Here is a 24,664-nt window from a genome sequence, read left to right as displayed (position 1 = left end):
ATAAACAATCTGTGCTATTGTCAGCAGTGTATTCGTGTTTTACTTCAAATATGCCTAATGCTATCTTTTTTCTGTACGATGTTGACAAGTACGAGGTTGTATAGCAGATTCAGTAAGTCGGAGATGTTTCGCCTATTTAAACGCCTCGTTTGAGAATTCCTTTTATCTTTTAGCCGAACGGCTGAATAGAGGGACATGAAGATGACGCACAGTCCAAAATGTCCGCGTTTAAGTAGCCCAATATTTTTTTTAGATGCAGAGCATCTGATTCACTCGCCTTGGCCCTCCGGCGTCGTCGTCGTTGTTGGCGTTGTCCACCCCTCTGCCATTCTCCTCGCCGCGCGAGCTGCGCTCTCCGCCGCTCACCCCCTCTCCTCTCAGATAACGAACACTCTCTCGCGAGGGGCATTGGATTGGATTGGATTGGATTGGATTGGATTGGATTGGATTGGCTTGGCTTGGCTTGGCTTGGCTTGGATTCTGTTGGATTGGATTAGGATTGGATTGGATTAAAGTGGATTGTGTTGGATTGTGTTGCGTCATAGCCGCGGCACGTTGCGTCATAGCCGCGGCAGACGCGCTGGGGCCGGCGCATGTGCAGTACTCTCTCTTCCGCGGTTTCCTCTCCTTCGGGCGCGCTGCGCATATAACCGGTGTGCCGTTCTCCGGCGAAGCAACATCCACGCTTGGCTCAAACACCTAGAGTCCACGCCGCTTTACAAGTACGCCAACGTCGTCATCGACTGGGACCGGCTTACGCAGTTCCCTCAACGTTATGCGCGCTATAAAACGCGTTCCCTTCGCCGCTCCGCCTATGCGTCGCATCTACACAGGGGTTCCCGCGAGGGGAGGTGGGAGGTTTTTTATTTTAGATTCCTCCTTTCATGTACACTGGCTTCCCACTGTTTTGATTGTCATGATTGTAGCTAGCGGACGCAGTCAGCACAAGCGGGGTACAAAAAAGACTTTTATTTTTCTTGACTTAACGCTACGCTTCGCGCGTATATTGTTGGTGTAGCTGTAATTTTCTGGTACTTGTATGTATATTACCTTTTCTTTTGGTATGTGCAGGTGTGTCGAAGTGTCTTCTACGGCATGCCAAATAACGAAGGCCGCTGCAGTTTTTCTGGAACAGAACGCTCATTTCATTTACATAACTGCGGTTGTCACACTACACACCACAACACCGACCGCCGTTCGTTATCCGTCCGCACAAACACTGTTTCTGTTCACAGTGCACTCCCATCATCCCCCCTCGTCCCGTTTCGCGCACCAAACCTTTCCATCACGTCCCCGCACTCTGGGCGCAATCTCTCGGCAAACGTTGGCCCTTCTCCCGAGTACCGACGGGTGAACAGGATTTGGGGAAGGGTCGTCGATGCGCTGGACTTTCTACGCGGTGCCCGCATATTTTCTCTGGAATAGTGGGCAGAGCCCAATCAGTGGTCGTTGAACCTATTTCTGCTGTAGCTTTCTCGTGTTTGCAAGCCACCAGACGGCACCCAATTGATTGTGGCTTGGTTTAACTTCCATACGAATGTAGTGGGGCATGGCGTGTGCTTTGCCTTTAACATTATGGGACTACAGAGCGCCCAAAATATTGGGCATTAGAACGCGTAATGTTTTCCTTCTAGCCCTTTTATGGTTTAGTGATATCACGGAAGGTCTTGAGACAGGTTGGCACATGGGCCCCCAGCATAGCCCAGATGCGCTTCCCGCGAGGACTGCTCCAATATATATCCCTGAAACGTCTATTTTAGAGTCACTCGTGCGTACTACAACGGGATTCTCGATTTAAGAATCTCATCTGCACAGTCCCAAACACCGCCCAGGAACGGCGTCACATTCCACAAACTCTGGTAATTCGAGATGTCGAGGCTGCCACGTTGCATTCAGGGCTGTGGGGCTGCAATGTTCGCATCAAGCAGGGGTTTGTCCACCAGCATGACCGATCGATTGGCGGGTGCTTCTTCAGTTTCGAACAGAATCAGCCGGTTTTCTTCTGGGTGCGGTCTCAGGTACGGCGCCGGCACGTAGAGAGTCACCTGAAATTTCCAGAAATCTGGGTTGTACAACTAAACGGGTTCTAAATAGGCCCTAAGATGTCATTTTGCGTTTTGTATACGCCCACCGACAACCGTTTCGAACAAAACCCCAAAAAGGCTCTATACAAAATGTTTCACAACATGGCGTTGTTTGAGGCTTGATTATAGAGAACCTGAGTTGCATTCGAGTAAAGTTGTTGATTAGAAGTTAACCTGGCGTTCTCTGCTCGCAGTAAAACATGATATCTGGCGCTTGACATTTGGAGCCCAAGAAAACGCCCTTTATGCTGATCCTTGTATTTCTACTAGGGTCATAATGACGCTACAATTTTTACCAATAGTGTCTTTCCGTCTCTCCTTCCCGTCCATAAGCTTTGCGCAGATATGGGTACATGTAGGAAATAAGCACACCAGTTCCTAGGCGGTAAAAACTGTTTCAACCCTTTGTGAACTATGAGTTAACGCAAATTCTGTCGTGTGTTTAGGGGAGAAGAAATGAAAAGCGAACTGGAAAGTTTAGCTTAATCGCTAAATCTGTGGTTTTCGTTTTTCTTAAACCCTAACTCTAGCATGACTTGTATGCATGGGGTGTTGCTTACTTGAAGGAGAGTCTTCAACAAAATGTGAGAACATCCCCAATACCATAATCACGGGCATTTTAGAATGTAGCGGCATAATCTATACCTATAAAAAGAAGTGCCCGACTGACTGACTGACTGACTCATCAACGCCCAGCCAAAACTGTTAGACCTAGAGACTTGAAATTTCACGAGTTTATTTGCGTCATTGAGGAGGTGCTCACTAAGGCGGGTTTTCCAGAAATTGCCCTCCTAACCGAAGAAAAGGACGAAATTGTGGTTTTGCGAATTCGTGATTTTCTCAGTCACCCATTGACATATCGAAGCGCTTTTCGCTGATTTAAGTAGCCCTTAAGAATACCTAAAAAGTAGTTTTTGGATTTCGCCTTAACCTACACCAGCGAGGTGATTCCGCATTACGGATCTAAAATGGTGTTCCTAAAGATTCTCAAATAAATATTTCACCGATTCACTAATGCAACTGATTTTTGCTAGGATATGTTACTCATACAAATGCACAGAACTGATTTTAAGGATTTCGCTCTGCGACACCGCTAAAAGGGTCAAATTGTTTTTTACAAATGACACGGCTGATGAGCCAAAAAGGCCCGACAGGTTATGTACACGTCTAGCCAAACTGCTCTTTCAAATGGCCACAGATTCCAAGGGCACGTTCTGATTACGGTGTTTGAGGTCCATATTTCTTAAAATTTTAAAAATTCCACCATGGAGAGAGTGAAAAGCGGTAAAATTGTTTTTCACATATTAATTTTTTTACCGCCCGCCATCGAAGATATCGAACTGGTTTTTGTTGAGATAGGCAACTTACTCACTTATCTAAACACTGTTATACAACATTTTTCAATGACACCCTCCCAATAAAGGCAAGCGGGATTTCGGGAAAACACTGTGTTTTTACACTTTCACAAATAATCACCCAGCCAGTTGATATCTCCCATTCTTTTTTTCTTGAAAATGCTGCCCATTTAATTTCCCGAAAACCAATTTCAGGATTTTGTCCTAAGATGCGGATTAGAAGGCCAGCGAGATTTTTAATCTGCATACTTTTGGACGTAATATTCAGTTGAGTTTTCCCGCGTTCGCTTAGCGGTCGCCATCTGTTGACACCTTCGGCCACTACGCGTCTCCAGTAGGAGCAGGTCTCATCTATACCTATAAAAAGAAGTGCCCGACTGACTGACTGACTGACTCATCAACGCCCAGCCAAAACTGTTAGACCTAGAGACTTGAAATTTCACGAGTTTATTTGCGTCATTGAGGAGGTGCTCACTAAGGCGGGTTTTCCAGAAATTGCCCTCCTAACCGAAGAAAAGGACGAAATTGTGGTTTTGCGAATTCGTGATTTTCTCAGTCACCCATTGACATATCGAAGCGCTTTTCGCTGATTTAAGTAGCCCTTAAGAATACCTAAAAAGTCGTTTTTGGATTTCGCCTTAACCTACACCAGCGAGGTGATTCCGCATTACGGATCTAAAATGGTGTTCCTAAAGATTCTCAAATAAATATTTCACCGATTCACTAATGCAACTGATTTTTGCTAGGATATGTTACTCATACAAATGCACAGAACTGATTTTAAGGATTTCGCTCTGCGACACCGCTAAAAGGGTCAAATTGTTTTTTACAAATGACACGGCTGATGAGCCAAAAAGGCCCGACAGGTTATGTACACGTCTAGCCAAACTGCTCTTTCAAATGGCCACAGATTCCAAGGGCACGTTCTGATTACGGTGTTTGAGGTCCATATTTCTTAAAATTTTAAAAATTCCACCATGGAGAGAGTGAAAAGCAGTAAAATTGTTTTTCACATATTAATTTTTTTACCGCCCGCCATCGAAGATATCGAACTGGTTTTTGTTGAGATAGGCAACTTACTCACTTATCTAAACACTGTTATACAACATTTTTCAATGACACCCTCCCAATAAAGGCAAGCGGGATTTCGGGAAAACACTGTGTTTTTACACTTTCACAAATAATCACCCAGCCAGTTGATATCTCCCATTCTTTTTTTCTTGAAAATGCTGCCCATTTAATTTCCCGAAAACCAATTTCAGGATTTTGTCCTAAGATGCGGATTAGAAGGCCAGCGAGATTTTTAATCTGCATACGTTTGGACGTAATATTCAGTTGAGTTTTCCCGCGTTCGCTTAGCGGTCGCCATCTGTTGACACCTTCGGCCACTACGCGTCTCCAGTAGGAGCAGGTCTCATCTATACCTATAAAAAGAAGTGCCCGACTGACTGACTGACTGACTCATCAACGCCCAGCCAAAACTGTTAGACCTAGAGACTTGAAATTTCACGAGTTTATTTGCGTCATTGAGGAGGTGCTCACTAAGGCGGGTTTTCCAGAAATTGCCCTCCTAACCGAAGAAAAGGACGAAATTGTGGTTTTGCGAATTCGTGATTTTCTCAGTCACCCATTGACATATCGAAGCGCTTTTCGCTGATTTAAGTAGCCCTTAAGAATACCTAAAAAGTAGTTTTTGGATTTCGCCTTAACCTACACCAGCGAGGTGATTCCGCATTACGGATCTAAAATGGTGTTCCTAAAGATTCTCAAATAAATATTTCACCGATTCACTAATGCAACTGATTTTTGCTAGGATATGTTACTCATACAAATGCACAGAACTGATTTTAAGGATTTCGCTCTGCGACACCGCTAAAAGGGTCAAATTGTTTTTTACAAATGACACGGCTGATGAGCCAAAAAGGCCCGACAGGTTATGTACACGTCTAGCCAAACTGCTCTTTCAAATGGCCACAGATTCCAAGGGCACGTTCTGATTACGGTGTTTGAGGTCCATATTTCTTAAAATTTTAAAAATTCCACCATGGAGAGAGTGAAAAGCGGTAAAATTGTTTTTCACATATTAATTTTTTTACCGCCCGCCATCGAAGATATCGAACTGGTTTTTGTTGAGATAGGCAACTTACTCACTTATCTAAACACTGTTATACAACATTTTTCAATGACACCCTCCCAATAAAGGCAAGCGGGATTTCGGGAAAACACTGTGTTTTTACACTTTCACAAATAATCACCCAGCCAGTTGATATCTCCCATTCTTTTTTTCTTGAAAATGCTGCCCATTTAATTTCCCGAAAACCAATTTCAGGATTTTGTCCTAAGATGCGGATTAGGAGGCCAGCGAGATTTTTAATCTGCATACGTTTGGACGTAATATTCAGTTGAGTTTTCCCGCGTTCGCTTAGCGGTCGCCATCTGTTGACACCTTCGGCCACTACGCGTCTCCAGTAGGAGCAGGTCTCATATATCATAAATGTAAAAGAGAAGATGTACCAGTAAAAAGCGCAAAGGTTAGCCCTGGGCATCTGCTGGAACTTTCTGTAACCTCGCGCCTCCCACAGGAAGCCCATGTTACTTATGATAAAACTGTCCCGATGCGCATCGTTCATGTCTTCTGAGATAGCACTTCCTACGAGGAAGAATACCCCTCACCCAGCCGGCCTCCATCATGTGTTCCCAGCGCAATCTCCTGCCGAATTCAAGTTGTGGCTGAAACCTGGCACTCTTCCTCATATATTAAGAGCGAAAGCAAACCAAGCTCCTCCTTCTTTCATCCCCTTTTCCAAACCTTGAGCTGTGGGAGAACCTGGTGGCAATCAGCGATCTGGATCTTCTGACAATACTTCCTCCAGAGTGAGTCTGCCCACTCATCACATGGCTTTCTGAAATAGGGAACCACTCCCACTTCGCCGGCTCAATAAAACCTTTTTCACTCACTGACTCATTCGCTCAAACTCGCCATCTTGGTGCAATTTGTTTAGCGAGAGTTGGAGTAAAACACGAGCACCAGTCGTTTCACATTACCACGACGCGCCTGAAGTAGGAGCCTATGTACTGACAGCATGCAGGCGCTTCCTAGTGTGTACTACTTCCCAATGAAGTAGCCTAATATGGCGACTAAAAAATACCAATTGCTGTCCTTAATATAATGGCCCACCCGGGCACCGCCGGGTACTACGGCTAGTTAGTTTATAAAACCGGGGGACTATTAAACTGTTTTTTGTAAAAAAATATAAATTTGCTGCTAATGAACCAATTCAACAGGTTTTTCAGCGGAGCCATTGTGGTCAAGTTCTGAAAAAAACTGCGGGCGCCGACGTAAGACACGTTGACAAATATGACGGTAAAGGCAACTTTCTGGTTACTGCTCCGTAGCTCTCAACTAATGTGCGTACCTTGAAGAAAGTCATATTAAAATTGGCTGCTAGGATGTCATTACGCCAAGCTTTATTTGCATGTCATAATTAGTTGTTTCTCAGAATTACGGGCTGCTGTCAATACACCGCTATCTTCGGAGGGAATATGGTTACATAAAACGGCTGTAACTCTTGTGTTGGCAATACTATCCCGAAACAAATTCAACAAAAACTAGCTGCCACGACGGCTACATTATTACGATGAGTTTCATTTACTTGTCATAGTTAGTTCTAAGTGCAGTTAACGTTACAGGATTCCTGCCTGCTCACAATAGATGCCCATTTACGGGGAGAGCATGGTTACAGAAAACAGCTCTAACTCTTGTTCTATATGAACTATCTCGAAACAAGTTATACGACACTCAGCCACTAAGACGAGGCGAGCATTTCGCCGTTTCATTTACATTTTATATTTTCGTAATTTGTAGTAAAATTGTAAGCATAGTAGAATGGCCGTCTGCTCTTAATACTTTGGCTTCTACTAGGAGGAAAATGATTGCCTTATGTTTGTTCAGTGAAATGATATTGTTTTTCTTCCATGTTTTATTATGTTAACTGCGGGGTATGCTCAATAGCAAATTACAAAAAAAACGTGTTTTGTTTCGTGAACTTCTTGCACTGTGCCCTGGTCAAACGTGCCCCATAAACCTACGTTGGTAATCAGCCTTCACTGGTTATCCCCCTTGAAACAGTGGAATGGCACTGACTTTTTGCGAAAGATAGTTAGCGTGTGTTTAGATCAGGACAGCCAAAGTGGTTCTATGTCCATGTTTTGTTTGAAACGAAACTCTAATATTAGGTAGAACACCGTGTCCTCACCGTGAAGCGGGCATTGTTTTAGTGAGAAACATAGTTGGCATGGTAAAAAATATTTACGACCCCGTTGGACAGGGCTACTTTCAACATTGCGTTGTGGGTCAACTTTGAAGGCCTGTAAAACAACGCCAACTTTTTCTGAATCTTCGTAATTTTTTGGCCAAATATTTCTCAACTTTGATGCTGGATTCAGAAAAAATTGACTTCGCAATTCTAACATTATTATTCCTGAGGTTTATTATCGGGAGCAATGTCGCTCAAGAAGTGCACTTTTAATTTTTTATTTTATGCGACGACCTAAAGGCTAAGTTGTGTAGTGCTTTAATCTTGCTTCCCAGGGGCTGCTGATCCCGTCGGACCCTCCTCATTGCCCTAGAAATCAAACATTTCAAAACACTGCTTCGTCAAGTGCACTAAAAAATGAAAATCTCTAAAAAAAAGGCTCACCTTTAACGTCATTTTAAAAAACAACAATGCTTATTATTTTTCGCAATATTTACAAACACTGGCACTCAATAAATGAACACTCTATAAAACTAAAAATAAATTGCATTATTTTTGTTTAACTTGGAGAACAGAGGTCCGATTCAACACATTTTTTTGCACTATCAACAGTTAACTAGCAGTTATCAGTTAACAAAGAGCAATAATTTGGCTGTTTTTACAGATTTTAGAAGAATAAAGCGACTTATAGCAAGAAAACTGATAAGAGTTGTCATATTTAGGCATTTTTGATCGTGTTAGGCATTGGAATAATTTCGAGGTTTTCACCTTGTGTCTTCTACCAGAGTAAGGTTGCCATTTTAACAATATTTCGTTATCTCCTTGCCTGAGGTGTGCCAAACCCATATTTTACCTTTCTGACACTGTTTAATCGCACATTATCTGTAATTAACCCCATTTACAAAAAAGCAACCAAGCTTCTTGTACTCAGAAAATTTGACATGCTAATTGTCGCGGTCTAGGACGTATTTTTATTCTATCTGGCACATGCGAAGTTCTAAAAGCAAAAAACGTAGTATTTTCAACTGCCCGCGTTTCAGGCTGCCGGAGATGGTAAACAGATTTATTTGTTTGAAAAAAAAAAAACATTCTTCGTATGTAGCCTGACATTAGGTCAGGCTACATACGAACACTAATGTTACATGCATACCCTGACGTTAAGTCAGGCTATGTGGGCTAGCATAGCTATGGCTACGTGTAGGCGACCATAGCTATGACTGGGTTACAATCATTCTTCAGGCATCAATGAGTAAGTTTGGTACTCGAACGTTTTTGCGAATACGCTTATTTTAATGCTCATGAGCGCTTTTTATGTTTACGATGTTAATGTGGGCTTTTTGACAACATTATGTCAATTGGGGAGCGGGTAAACTTTAGAAAAGCGAATGGGCTAAAAATTTGAACAATTCACCAATTCGTGAAAATAAATTTTGAGCAATACGCCGAGGCCTCAAATTTTCCACACGACATGCCTATCCATTCGCAACACTAAAATTTCAACGACAAGCTTTACGCAGGACCTACTGTACCTACCTGTGGCCCAGCGACGGGCCAGTAGCGACCCAAGTTGATGCCGTTGATGAAAGCGATGCCTTTCTTCCAACCTCGGGGGTCCAGGAAGGTGTCTAGAGGCTTTTGATTCTCGGCCAATGTGAACTTTCCGTGGAAGAAGCCTGGAATGCTTCCGTTGCCCTGACGTCGAACAATATCAAGGAGTTCGCTCACGTCCCTGTTTTTGGTGATGGGCACGGCCTCCACTGTCCAGTTGAGTAGCGGATAATAGTTGAGAGTGGCGTCAAATAGCCCCTGGAAGAAGAGTAAATACTGCGTACATAAATTTCTTCCAAAGTATTATTGCGAACAACTCAAGGCGCAAACTGGCCAGTGTGAAAATTCTGAAAATGCTTAGTCAATAATTTCACACAATGCGTTCAGTGCCTTCCGGGCGAGCTACGCCAGTATCTCTATGGCACACCTCGAATAAAAGTTTCTTGACACCGAAAGTTTAAGGCCACTTGTCTAAAAAGGGTATCGCACGATGAAGCGAAGCTCCTAACCTTCATTGAGGCATTTAACCTAGCCCATCATAGCATTTCCCATAAAGGAAATGAGAAATTTTTCATTCTGATTCTAAAAACAGTGTAAACTTCCTCCACGTTACCGTTACTATTTCTCGGGGAATGCTTCAAACTAAACTCTATAGAAAACCGATGGGTACGTGGCAATATTTACATTTAGAAAGTTGCCATGTCCGACCCTGCAAGACAGCTGTGCTTTCTAGTCAAGCCTACTGTTTTAGGAGGATTTGTACAAACCAAGGCAATGTTGATTCAAAACTATCGAGAACCTAAGCCCGCCTTCTTGAATACAAAATACCCTGAAGAAGTTATAGATGACCCTACTATGCAAGCTAACCAATAGGAGCGAACCGACAGAATCTTTAAGACAGAATGTTCAAACTGTAAATTAACCTTGTTATAACCCACTACGCCTGTGCTCCAAGAATGTCAGCCGTACTAAAAAAAAAAAACATCACAGTGTCCGCATTTAAAGTGAATGCCTAAAAAGGATCTTTCCCGCACCACCACGCGCTGTCTACCGACGTAGCAAGAATCTGCCCAACTTACTAGCTCTCGCCTTAGGCGACCGCAAATGCATGTAACAAACATTTTCACACCCAGTAACACATCTCGGCACAGGGTCAGCACAATTATGTTTATTCGCTAGTGCTTTGGGTGTAATTACTTGTGCTTCGATGCTTATTTAAATATTTCAAGCCCAGGTTTGGCCTGTATAACTTTGCGCCTTCAGTGGTTGCTAATTCAACGAATACAGGGCTCAAATGAATCCCTCGAAACTCCGTGACTCGAAATGCACGTACCTTTTGGTCATGATTTGCGGAGCCGTAACACTCCCTGCCCATGTTTTCCACGAGGATGGTGAGGTTGTCGCCGGTTTTTACTGGTATGTATTCATATAGCTTTGCATACACTCCACTAACAGCATGGCCGTACAACTTGAAAAGCTTGCCTCCGGCTCGCAGGTATGCCCGGTCATGAAGACCCGGCGTTCCAAGATAGCCAGATCCATAAACCCAAAGACGTACCGTCGTTCTGTACACCATAAAGCCGGAATCTTGGTTCATCGCCTCGAATGTTAGTGGTTTGTCCGCCACCTTGCTATTGAGCCAGTTCTTCTGCCGGAAGTGGTCCATCACGTCTTCGAGCGACACGTGGTCGCTGAGTTGAACGGCGCCGATATTCAACTTGGGCTCGTCCCCAGGAACCGGCCCTTCTGGGACGCGACCCAAGTACTTCGATGCGAGGTTGCGAATGTCGTGGTAGATGGGCCTGATGTCACCGTGCTCGGCGACTGGTGCACCGTAGTCGTAGCTGGTCGTCAGAGGGTACGAGGTCGACTTGGCCGCCTTGAAGCCAAAGTTGGTACCGCCGACGAACATGAAAAAGTTCACCGACGCATTCAGTGCCATCATCTTTTCGAAGGTTCTCATCACGGGCCCACGGTCCTTGAAGTTGTGCGCCCAGCCCCAGTAATCATACCAACCCGTGTAGTACTCGATGACGAGCATGGGGCCAGGTTTCGGATTAACACCCTTCATTACACCGAAGGAAGAGGTTACATCGTAGTGCGCCGGAATGTCGCCGGCTGTTAGAATATCCCGTACCTTGTCGCAGTAGAAAAAGTTCCAGTACGGGAAGTTTGCGCGAAAGTAGACGACGTCTGTGCCCATGTGCTTTTCCATTTCCGTCAGTAGATGCTCCATGTATGGCTTGTCGCACTTGAAGTAGTGGCCGTACTCGTTCTCCACTTGTACGGCGATGATGGGACCGCCGTTTTTGTAGAGGTGGCGCCCCAAGAGGGGTAGAAGCTTCCCAAACCAGCGATCCACAGCTGCGAGGTAGTCCTTGTCGCTGGAACGGTACGCCATAGTGGGGTGGTCCCTGAGAAGCCAGTAAGGAAAGCCGCCATTGTCCCGCTCACCGCAAATGTAAGGTCCTGGACGGGCTATGGCAAGAAGACTTTGGTTCTTTATTTCGCTCAAGAAGGCTTCGAGGTCATAGTTCTCGAGAAAGTGGTATACCCCGGGTTCGGGCTCGTGGCTACTCCACTCGATGTAGAAAGCGACGGCGTTCAGTCCAGCCATCTTGATCTTGTTCAGACGATCCTTCCAGTAAGCTTTAGGCACCCGGAAGTAGTGCATTTCGCCGGCAACTATCCGGATCGGCTGACCGTCTTTGAGGAATTCCAGACGTTGGTGGTCTATGATAAACGATCGATTGTCTGCGGTTATGGCAGCAGTTATGCATAAGATGATGCACGGGCCAATAAGGCGTCTCAGGAACATCATTTGCTTCGTACAAGGCGCTTGGACTGACCACAGTCAGTAGAAGCTGCTTCGTATAGCCGACGAATCACTTATACGGGAAATCCCAGATTCCTCTCCTCATAGTTCCTCGTGTAAGTTTCCAGGTAAAACCGACACGGCAGGTAGGAACGCGCTTAGGTACAGTCTAAGAAAGGAGCTTGAAAGGGTGTAACATAAGTAGTGACATTGTTCCGCAGCTACAATAGGAATTTGATTGCCGCGTACCTGGGTAGCTTGGCTTGAGGGCTGGTTGCGAATTCATCCTCTGCTTCGGCGTGTACCGTGTGAAATGTTGTGAACGAAGATGCGTCACGAAAATAAATCCGTCACCGCACTTGAGGAAAATAACTGAGCCGGGTTGCATTTCATTTCCGAACACGATGTTTTAGCGACATTTTGTAGGGCCCTATTGGGCTGGCTTTTGTGCTTGGAAAAAGTACGAATAGAGCACTTTGAATCGCGGTTGCCGCCTTTTCACTCGTGATTGGGCTGACACGGGGCTACATTCTGCACAACTGCGTTGCTGTGTGTATTTTCGTCGCTACACGCCGGGAGGTTTCAGCAAACTAATTATTCTGAGAACGGTAGGGGTTCGCGTCGTCACGTTCTGACATTCCTCACAGGCTCGCAAAGGCACCATCTGGGCTACGTTGTCTATATTTCGCGGGTGTGCTTTGACGTTCCTTCACTTTCTGGGCTAAGGATGAATTTAGGCTGATTGTTCGGGCATCCTTACCTGCGTTGTTGGATGCATTTTGTTGCCTTCAACTTACATGTGTACAAAAAACCGCGAACCATTTGATTTCCAAAACTCTAATTTTTTGCTTAGGTTTGCGAAAACATTTTGACAATCTAAAAGAACTGTCGAAATCAAAAATATGAAGTCAGAAAGAAATTTCGCTCATTAGGATAGACACAATGACCCACTGGGCACTGAAAAACACTGGACACCGGCTTCCCATGTATCAGTTGAACAAGAAAGCTACCTGCATCAGCATGGTTTATGGTTCAAGTGAAGACAACAACGTAAAATTTGTATTGCAACAATTCGTATTAACAACCAAATTGAACAATTTCGGTTACCTGTCACTGGCCCATTGAGCCTCGATGCGAGTTGACACCTCCTTGGTTGACACGAATAACAAGACTTTTTTATCATATGGACTTTTTTTATCATAGCCGTACTCAGGCGGAGTAGAGTCGCCTGGAGACCATTAACCGTTCAGCGATGCGTAGAAATCCGTGTCTCCCACATATCACCCTCCGTACCAGTTCTCCCATCTGAGGTCCATCTTAATACCCAAGATTAACTGGACGCCCAACGAAGAGAAGTCCATACACGTAAGCGGGTCCACATCTCCGTGGCAGCGGCACTGTGGAAAAACATGGGCCTTCAAGGAACCCTCAGTTCATCTGAAACGACATCGCGACCTTCTTTGTTACTTCGTTTATTTACTTGTAACAGGCCCATTGCCGGCATTAACTCCCACGCAAACGGAGTGGCTGCATTCTCACAGTCTCTTCAAAGCGCCTTCTTTCCCAAACCTGGAAGTTGGAATACACACCAGCGTCAATGGCGGTGCCATGACTACCGCAATCATCTGCACCGCTCTCCACCTCTGTTATGCTTATATGAAAATACTGGCACTTGAACTTTGACATCACCAGTACTTCGTGGCGTGAGCGAGGCACTTCCCCTCCACTGGCCTCAGCTTCTTCAGTATTATTCTTGTCTATTTTTTAAGTTTGACCCGTTTCTGTAAGGACTCTACGCACAGCTTCCCGACCCGACTTTCTCTGTCAGCCATACAAGATATTCCAAATGATTTGCCGTGTAATACACGCGGCAAACTTTTCCAGGCACCCGAACCTGCCTCTTCGCAGCTTCACACGCCCATCCAACCAAGCCGCAACTAAGACTTGAGGCCCGGAGAAAATTATTGCGGAGATCCACGCGTTCTCCCTCATTCCCCGTGTGGATCGATGTCCCCCATAGCCTTGCCTGCTGGAAGAAAGTCTTCTTTCCAAGAACTAGTCCGGATGGCGCACTTTCGGCAGAAGTCACTTGCACGTGGCATGCAAGCTACACCATGCCTGTTTTTCATACAACTGCCCCTTTTTCCAGCCTCCTGTTGTCGAATACACGACCGTGCCCTGCTGTGTTAGAAACTCGGCACAAATACCTCCGCCAGTGTGAGCTCCCACACTGGGCCTCATCAGTTTAGCAGGCCACGAACAGACGTTGCTCGTGTGGCGCGTTGGATCAGGTTGCTCTGCTCCTGCAGGTCTGAGCTGCTCAACGCGCCTTCCACAACTCGGGGGTTGGGGAACGGAGAGGAACGGGGTGTTAAGGGAACGGGAAGACAAGGTGGGCAGAGGTGGCAGGAACTTGACAATCCGGGCAGTTAAACTCGAAGCGTGAGGTGGTGATTTGGGAGAGTAAGGCAGCGTTACAGTGGGACTCTTCGATTTACAGTCTCGGACTCACCGCGGACTCCCAGAGAAGCAGTACCGTATTCGATTTTCCCGTGTATCCCTATGGCTTCGGAGAATCCTCGGACTACGTACCCGCGGACTATCCGCGGTGAGTCTAGACTGCAAATCGAACAGCCCCATTGTGTGTCAGTTTGAAGTCGGCGCCAGATTCGCAATTCTTCGGAAGACTATACAAGCAAAGAACATAAAATTTTGCGACTTTTGGTGTGGGTTTCTGCTTAACGTGTTAAACATACCAAGACAATGCCGAGTGCTTGTAAGCGCCTACTTCGCGGTGATCGCCCAGCGTCCCCGGCACGCGCAGTCGCTTTTACAAAAAAACTGGCGAAAACCTCGACGAGCGAGAAAATGTGGAGCCCTCTGGATTCTTCTGCGGAAAACAATTATGTGTTCTTCGCCACGTCCAGTGGCTTTTGCAGTTTTTATTATCATGATCATAGCTTGCAAACACGATCAGGAGTTGCGCTAGGAAAGCTTCTCCGCTCGCAGGAAAGGAAGTTCTCTGTAGTTCCCCGAGTTGTGTGACGTCATGTGAAGCATCGTGCGTCTTTTATGTGAGCGGTGGACGTAGTATACTACCTTCGTGTCCACTACCTTGACTTTCGTACGCATATATGTGTGTGGAGGGGTTCTCCGCGGGATGCGAAATACTGCGCACCACTGTGCCATTTTTCAGAACAAACCATTAATTTTATTTGCGCAATGGCAGCTGTCGCTTTACAGACCGCAATATTAACCGTCTTCTTCGTTGGCCATCCAAATTTCCATCCTCCCTTGTCATCCCGTGTCACGCTCCACACCGTTCCCTCACGCCTCCCTGTTTCTGAAAGAACGGGGGCCTTTCTCTCAACAGTTGGAGGCGAAACAGGACTTAAGGAAATTCGTAAAGGCGTTGAGCCATTGAAGTGGTCCGCAGATAAGTCTGTGCAGCGTATGGGCAGAGGCTGTTCGAGAGAGCATTGAATACATTTATGCTATTATTTTGAGCTGCTTTCCGGCCTACACACGACTCACAGGGTCTTCTCATGCGGCTTTAAATCCGTACAAAACATAGCCGGGAGTGAAGTGCATCAGGCCTCTGATAATATGGTTTGGCAGACCGCCGGTAACGCCGGGCGTAAATGCGTATCCTGTTTTCCTGGTAGTTATTCTACTCATGTTAATTAAGGAACATCTCGAAACAGCCTGGTACATGTAGCTTTGCATGGAGCAGCCACGCCTCCTGTAAAAAAGTGTTTTAATATCTGGTCCTTGTGAGCCTATACGAAGAAATTCTTGACAACTACGATATTCGCTTTAAGTACGTGAAAACTACATATCCACCACCGCCGCCCAGGCAGTGCGCCATTGACCTTTCTTCAGATTGATGCCGCCACTTTGCATTCAGGGCTCTGGGGAATCAATTTTCAAATCAAGCAGTGGTCGGTCCACCAGCATGACCGTTCGGTTGGAGGGGGCCTTCTCTGTTTCGAACAATATCAGCCGGTTCTCTTCAGGGTGCGGCCTCAGGAACGGCGCCGGCACGTACAGAGTCACCTGCGATATACCAAGACCTCGCTGTACAAGCAGGCGGGTTCTGAAAAGATTTCATTATGACTGGTCTCTGGTGTGTACGGGGGCACCGACACACATGTTAACTGATACCTCAACAAGGCTATATAGAAAGCGTTTTTTGGAAGGGGCAATGTTTAAGGATGGATGATTGAATTACATTATATATATATATATATATATATATATATATATATATATATATATATATATATATATATATTAAAGCTTTCGCTACCAAAAAAGTCCGCCACCAGGCTCTGCTTATGCGCAGGTAAATATATTTTGTGCCAGTTGTGACTTGTTCTTTAAGAAAACGAGCTTCATCAGCTGATTAGATCATATTTGGGTTAAGGATTTAATAATACCGAGTTGTTTTATCCCCCATCACAAGCTATGTACAAAGGGGCCGAGATATAATGAAAGTTTTTCGGGGGTGTTGTAATCTGCTTATACGCATAGAGTTTCTTAGTAAGTATACTAGAGAGGAAACTGCGCCTCGTAAGCCATGTCGTAATGGGGGTTCATGGGAATACATCCTTTTTGGCTTGGGCTTGTCATGACAACTGGATTCTTAAGCGGTTTTTGGGATTTGCTTTCTTCACTATGCATTCACACGTTTACGAGCTACAAGGAAGCCTAAATCCTTCCGTTTCTGTGGTAGCCGTGCTCAGAGAAACAGCACGTAATGCGCGATCGCACCTGACGTTGCTCATGCCGCAGTCGAAGGACGTATGACTGAGCGGATAATATGCCGCCGCGAAATTTGTAGCCGACGAAAAGAAGAAACAAAACGTACTTCGACGAAGACAAGATACGGCAGATACGGGCGCTTGTATGCGTCCTATCTTCTCATCGTCCACGACTGTTTAACGCCACGTTTTCATTTTTCTTGTTAAACTAGCTGGCGGTCGCGGTGCACCGGTTCAGCACGAAGGCAATGTTTTCATAGGCACGCTCAAAAAACTTTCGAAACTCTTCAAACAACTTATTTTCTGAAATAATGGTAAAATTAATAAAATCACAGTCTCTAATGAGTTACCCCCAAATATTAACATTGTTCGTAACTACAACCTTGGCCTGCTGAATAGCAGGCAAAACCGTTCCTGCAAAAAAAAACGCTTTACTTCCTTTTTTCTTAGTTTTAAAACAGCCTGTTTTTATTTTACACTTACATAATTGAACACTATTCTTCTCGTTTTTGTGGCACTTTGTTTAAATTTGCGGTCACTAAAACGTTTTAATCCAAGCCAATGATGAAACTAAGGCGAGCGCGATGTATAATGGCGGCCCATGACGACACAGACGACCTTGATGTGAGCCGCATAGACGCTAGCGCCAGATTCCTCTCTAGTGTATACTGTAAGAAACTCTATGAGTGTACGAGCTTTTAATGCAACAGCGTTATGGTTCCCCCCCTTTTTCAACGCACGCGCGATTGCTCCGCAACAGGTGCGCTCTCATCCTATATTAAGGACAATAGTCCTCCTCTCGCTACTTTAACGGCAAAATTTTCCCAATGGATCCACAACTGGGCCAGCTGCTAGCGCTTAAAGTTGCAATAAAGACAAAACACGTTTGGTTCATTAAAAAAATTGCCTCGTTAGAATCATACTGCACCATTTTTAACGTAAGCTTCACTCAAATAGGCTGTATAATTAGGAAAAAAGTAAAAAGCCATGTGACCCACTCGTTCATTTCCCGCAAAAAAACCTATGATGTCATACCAGTCAGCTCTGCGATTGGCGAAAACCGGCAAAAGCAAACGCAAATTAGGGAGAGCTTAAAAGCTTGCCGAACAGGCTATTTGAGCTTAAATATAGGCCACATTCTTTTTAAAGCAGTAAGAATGGTAGGACCGACAGTGGAAGTTACGAAAGCCCACGTAAACATAGATGTACCGATGCGTACTGCTGTTGGCACGGCGCGAACTATGCTTGGTTTCGCTGTACAGGAGTGCGGGTCTTCAAGGTAGTTTTAGACGGCGCTTGCCGATTGACGCAAGCAACGGTGGATTACGTGAGGATATTTGTCGAGCGAGGGATCTGTTTCATGAAACAATTATTTTATCCCTGAACAAGAACAAGCCAGGTTCAAAGACGGTCAAAAACAAACGAGAGGCAGAAAACGGCTTGCCACGGTATGGTGGCGCCATCTTGGTTCACTAACGGTAAACAAGGCTTTCCAATCAGCTGCAGAGTGGTCTTGTTACTCTGGTGTCATTGTAGACCACGAAAACACAAGATTCAGTGGAAAATAAAAATTTTAACATAAATTGATTAATTTCTCAGAGAATGAAATATCGTTTGCATACGGACAAGTGCTGGGGAGACTATAAAAGACGAAATCTTTCGAATAAAACAAACTTGTATTTTGTCTTCAGGGCTCTTTTAAGCATCTTGAACGGCAGTGTAGTAGACACGGAATAGACGGGCAAGAATGGCCGCGTATCTGCTCCTTTCGTTGCAAATGTCGACGAAAGACGATGATCGACTGGCGGCCCTTCTAAGTAAATGCCTCCTTTCCCTTTCTGGCTCACCTCTCATGCTGTTGCTCTCCCGTCTCGTTCCTCCCAAGATAAAACGCTGGAGGCTTGCTCAAGTCAATTTAAATTTACCGCTTTCCACTGCTTCAATTCAAGTGATTCCATGCCAGCGCTGCCGTACGATGGAGACGCGCGTGAATCGAGGCACCCTACTACGTTTATAGAACCACGCTGCTCTCCTCCGCGAGCGTACTAAGCAAAACACGGAACCAGTCTAGTGGAACCTTTGGTTGCTGTTGCCGCTTAATTTCTTCAATGCTGCCAATAGCTATTGTACTGCGGGCAACAGCAGGCGACTGTTTTCTGCAGTTGATATAGTATTTTATTTGCTATCGCAAAAGGCAAGCATTCGTGAAGTTTGTATAATGTAAGCCACAAAGATCACTTATGTATTGATTTTCTGCCTTATATTTGCGCAATGTCTTCTTATTGTTCATCATGTTAACAAGTATGAACATTAACACCGGACTTAGACGTTTGGATTTGGCTGTGGGTATATATTACTATTGCGCAGTTTCCGTTACACTTTGTGGCCGGGCGGCAGAATCGAGTCACAGACACAGAGACTAACAACACCGGGTCCTAGCTGTGACTAGTTTTAATCAATTTTCTTTTCAACAGACAGACAGACCGAAATTTCTGCGTTTAGGTAGCCCAAGAAAGACTATCGCCTTTAAAAACGACAGGACGACTCTGTCGTCCACAACGGAAAAGCGTCATCCTGTCGTCTTCTTTCCTTTTAAAGACAATAGTCTTTCTTGAGCTACTTAAATGCAGAAATATTGGTCTGTCTGTCTGTCTGTCTGTCTGTCTGTCTGTCTGTCTGCCTGCCTGTATGTATGTATGTATGTATGCATGTATGTATGTATGTATGTATGTATGTATGTATGTATGTATGAATGTATGTATGTATGTATGTATGTATGTATGTATGTATGTATGTATGTATGTATGTATGTATGTATGTATGTATGTATGTATGTATGTATGTATGTATGTATGTATGTATGTATGTATGTATGTATGTATGTATGTATGTATGTATGTATGTATGTATGTATGTATGTATGTATGTATGTATGTATGTATGTATGTATGTATGTATGTATGTATGTATGTATGTATGTATGTATGTATGTATGTATGTATGTATGTATGTATGTATGTATGTATGTATGTATGTATGTATGTATGTATGTATGTATGTATGTATGTATGTATGTATGTATGTATGTATGTATGTATGTATGTATGTATGTATGTATGTATGTATGTATGTATGTATGTATGTATGTATGTATGTATGTATGTATGTATGTATGTATGTATGTATGTATGTATGTATGTATGTATGTATGTATGTATGTATGTATGTATGTATGTATGTATGTATGTATGTATGTATGTGACTCGAATCAGGGCTAAAGTGAAACGGAAACTGCGCAACAATATTATGTACCCACAGCCAAATCTAAACGTCTAAGTCCGTTGTAAATGTTGGTACTTGCACACATTGCAAACAAGAACGAGACATTACGCAGATATAAGGCACAAAATCAATACATGAGTGATAGTTGCAGTGTTCCTTTAGTAAAAAATTCACGGATGCTTGGTTTTTGCGATAGCCAATAAAATACTACATCAACGGCAGAAAACCGTCACCTGCTGCTGCCCGCGCTACCTGGCGGCATTTGAAGAAATAAAACGGCAACAGCAACGAATGGTTCTACTAGACAGGTTAGACGTTCCACTTGGAACACATCGTGGAGTAGGGTAACGTGGTTCTACAAGCCTTGTATTAGGGTGCCTCGATCCACGCGAGTCTTTACCGTGCGGCAGAGCTGGCATCGAGGCACCCGACTTGGTGCAGTGGAACACGGTAGCTTTAAATTCACTAGAGCAAACCTCTAGCTTGTTATCTTGAGAGGAAAGAAACATGACAGGAACAGCATGACAGGTGAGCGTGAAAGCTAAGGGAGGCATTTACTTGATAGGGGCGCCAGTCGACTATCGTCTTTCGTCGACATTTGCATCAAAAGCAGCAGATAAGCCGCCAATTATTTGTCTGTGTCTTCTAGGCTGCGGCTCAAGATGCTTAGCCAAGGTTTCGTCCTGTCCGTCTGTCTGCCACTTGAGTCACCCGGCCGGCCAAAGGTTGTAAAGGCGAGTGATCAAGAAGAATATTTGGGAAATACCTCTTTAACGTCGTACATGTTAATATTGTTCTGCAAAAGAAAGACATTAGGCATATTGGAGGCAGAGCTTAAGTGCCTAACTTACAGGAGCGGCATTCTTCTAAATAAAGATAGACGTAGGAGAGGTTTCTCGGTAGCAAGTAAAAAAACGCATTGGAAACGTTGTTACAGAGAGGGGAAAAAGGCGCATCTTTCACTGTGAAGAGAGAGAGGGAAAGTATTTTTTAAGCACGTATTGACATGACGAAGTTTTGCCTCTCGTCAGAGGGCGCAGGTCTCGAAGGGGGGGGGGGGGTAGAGGAAAGGGAGCGTAGATCAAATAAGAGGTTATATACACAAATTCGCCAATTAACGAAAGTACAGACTATTTACAGTAGGTTTGTACATATTAGAGAAAGAGCGGAGTAGTACAGCAAGCTATATGGCCGGTATTCAATTCCGTGGAATGCATGCAGGCAACCATGCGAGTGCGCCGCCATATCTGTGGCCAAGCGTCTGTTGCTAGGCGACGTTGTGCGCACGGCCCCCAGATCAGGCACCCCTCTTCTCCTCCGTGCAACCGTGTGAGTGCGCCGTCACTCGTTACGTCGGGCTCCGGGGGATGGCGGTACTTGTCCATGTCCGTGGCGCATCGGCCATGTCTGTGGCCGTTTCCAGTGTTGCCAAGTGAAGAAATTGACCGCTAAACTTCAACGAATACCATCTATACGCACATACACGCAAGCACGTGGTTCTTCGGCGTTGTGACTGTTTAGGGGTGGGTGTTGAGGCCCGCTTCCTCGAGGTGCGAGATAAGCAGCGAGAATTCCTCTCGGTGCATCATTAGAAGGCAGCGTGGGTGGAGGATGTCCTCTGCGGAGCTCGTTGGTAGCCCCAGCCACGGCTATGCAGAAACTAGTTTGTTCCGGGTGCCAGTATACGGAGGACAGGAGCGGAGGATGTTATCCAAGATCTCAGGGTGGGGCAGTGGGCACAGGTGGGTGAGGCCTTGCGACCCTGTCTGTGCAGAAGCGCTGCTTCGCCGTAGCACCTGTTGTGGATCCGGAGGAAGAGGGGCCGCTCTGTTCGCGCTATCCCACTGGTGGGAAGGAGCCGCGAAAACACACCACACTGGTGGCCACTTGTTTGCAGGGGGTTGCGTTTGGCCACCGCCGGCCTGACGACATGCCTGGCCACATTATAGCGCACCAGGAAGGAGCAAACGGGCCATAGGGCAGTCATGGACTGCTTTGGCTAATTCGTGTGCAGCCTCGTTCGCTGGTATGCCAACGTGGGCGGGAAGCCACTGCAGGTGAAGGCTGCAGACTTTATCTGGTTGGTGGCGCATCTTGGCAATAAGAGAGAGGTCGAGATGGCTTGCGGACGGCGAGCTCCCCTGGCCGGAACAGTGCAGGCGGAAGCACCTTGTCCCTCTGTAGGAATATCCGAGCCATCTGTGTAGACCAGGAGTTGCCCCGGCGGTTCGATGCCTGTAAGGTCAGCAGCTTCCTTGCGGATCACGACCTCTGAAAATCTCGCACGGGACTGAACTCCTGGAAGCGTGATAGAGTCATACAGGGGTACGGAAGAAGTTGGAAGGGCAGCAGGCACACCCTCTGAGGGACTTCAATGTAGTCCTCAAAAAGGCCAGCCATGCTGTCCATATGGGAGTGTTCTCTCGAACCCATTCTGGCCAGGAGGGAGGCGCCCCCGGGTGCTCGGTGGAGGCCCTCCACATGCTGCATCGCTGTCTGCGTGAAGTTGGATGGGCCAGCTTCCGGTTTCAGCCAAGGTTGTGGTCACTGAGGAGTCTCTTGGGAGGCTGACGAAGCGCCGCAGGACCTTGCTCTGAGCCAGCTCCAGGGTCCTCCAATGCGCGTCTCCGAGGTTTGGCAGTGGTAGTACGTAGAGGACCCGATAGAGCGTAGGCCTTGTAGATCCGGAGTGCCCACTGACGCGAGAGCCCTGTCTCCTGCGCCAGGAGCTGGTTGATTCCCCGGATGGTGCGGGATATCTGGTCAGTTGTGGCGTGACTGCAGCCCTGCATGGCAGGATTTCGTCGATGGTGAGGCCGAGATAGACTGCTTCGCGACGCCAGAGGAGGGGGCTGATGTTGAGGTGCGGGGGGAGCGGTGCATCAGAGTGGGGCTGGGCGGGGGGGAATCGCTATGGTGGCCCTTGTTTTAGCCTCGGAGGGGGCCACGTCTCTTGCTCTGCAGGTGGTTTACCACTGCATTGCGTGCCACCGGAAGGGTTGCGTGCACCCACCTGCCGACCTTGGTGGCGCCCCGTGTATAGAGTGCCACGTCGTCGGCATAAATGTCAATCGCTACCGGAAACGCCTAGGTCCCCTGGAGGAAGCTGGGGAGGCTCAGCTTCAGCTGGTGGGGAGAGCACAGGCGGCGCGGGGACTGCATATGAGCTCCAGTGAACAAGGAACCACTCCCCTGGACCGCCCTCTGGGCGGTTCAGAATTCTCAATTAAAATATTTCTTCCTCCTCCTGTGCCATGGCCTGGTCTTAACTAGGCCATGTCAGAGATAAAAGTAGCGGGCTCAGAACACTTCCTTGAGGAACACCACTCCTCACTCTGCGGGGGCCCCCAGGGTCTTGCGACGCGAACTCGCGATGTTTGGTCTTTGAGGAAGGCATTGACGCACTGCCCTTGAATCTGACTTATGAAGGAACCCTCAAACCCTCAATGCCCAAAAACAGGCAACATATGAGTTTGCCAGAATGAAATAAAAAAAGAAAGAACGAAGAAATCACGGCCGAGTTTGTGCCTTATCTGCCACACCCGCCCCGCGAAACATGCTCTTGCTGCTCCTTCCTTGCATGCCATTATCAAAGTGATGCCCTGTGTGCTTCGGGCGGGGGACAAGCGAAGCAGTTGCTTTCAATCAGCTTATTTAAGGACGATGCTTCAGGATGATGATGATGACGACGACGATGATGATTAGCGGCTTTCCCTTTGAATCGGGGCGTCGGTTGTCAGCAACCGACATCCCTGTTTTATTACGCTTACTTACCCTACTCCCAGCTAACCTATAGATTTGCTTCCTCCCTCCCATCTCTCCCTCTTCCCTGTTTTAAACTCATCGCCTCCACCCACTTTTTTCTCCCCTCGCTGTTCTAAATTCTCATCCGTATGATTACTCCGTTTGCGTACCCATCCCTTCCCTACTTTTCCTCCACCACCACTCCAGTCGCCTCTTCGTCACCTAAATGGCCTTGAAGTTGAGGTTCCCCCTCGCCCCAAATGCCAAAGCCTCCGCCAGCGTCGTTTCCCTCTCACTCCGCGGTGGCCGTATCTCTGTGCAGCTCCTGACAATATGGTCTATAGTTTTCCGATCCTTGCCGCAGCATGCACACGTTTCATCCTGCTGCCTGTAGCTACCCGTGTATGCCCGGGTCGTCAGGCACCCTGCCCGTGCCTCGAAGAGCAACGCACTGCCGCTCGTATTGCCATAAAATCCCTCCTTCTTAATTTCCCGTTTCTCTGCCCTATAAGTCTCCAGGGTTTTTTTCGCTTCCATTCGCTGTGCCCACTTCGTCTTCTCTGCTGCCTTTACCTGCTTTTTCGCTTTTGTGTAAACCCCACATTCCCCTACAGAATTTCCGTACCCCTTGGTCAGCTGTCTGGTCCTCCGTCTCCACCGCGTGTCCACGCTCCTCATATACAAATACTTAAACACCCTCGGGGCCCATTTTTCGTCCTCCATGTCACGGAGGAAGCGCCACCACGTGGTATTTTTTTATATTTTGCGGGGATTCTTTATCAGTCACAATAAATATGCACGCGATTAGTTTGTAGCT

At 46.1% G+C, this 24,664-nt stretch overlaps 1 protein-coding gene across 1 annotated transcript; it reads right to left on the bottom strand.

The window, feature by feature from the left end:
• Nucleotides 1-1,843: 1,843 nt before the first annotated feature.
• Nucleotides 1,844-22,593, bottom strand: LOC144161772 (beta-galactosidase-1-like protein). The gene is made up of 4 exons (XM_077692373.1): nt 22,425-22,593; nt 10,577-11,997; nt 9,229-9,501; nt 1,844-2,045 (listed from the first exon to the last, which is right to left on the bottom strand). The coding sequence occupies exons 1-4, from the start codon at nt 22,591-22,593 to the stop codon at nt 1,893-1,895; spliced, it is 2,016 nt and encodes a 671-aa protein (XP_077548499.1). The 3' UTR covers nt 1,844-1,892.
• Nucleotides 22,594-24,664: the final 2,071 nt, after the last annotated feature.

The sequence above is a fragment of the Haemaphysalis longicornis genome, unplaced genomic scaffold, assembly GCF_048455015.1.
Source record: "Haemaphysalis longicornis isolate Haplotype H1 unplaced genomic scaffold, Haemaphysalis longicornis Haplotype H1 scaffold_12, whole genome shotgun sequence".
Lineage (NCBI taxonomy): Eukaryota > Metazoa > Arthropoda > Arachnida > Ixodida > Ixodidae > Haemaphysalis > Haemaphysalis longicornis.
Note: the sequence above shows the minus strand (reverse complement) of the source record. Positions and strands in the feature narration are given on the sequence as shown.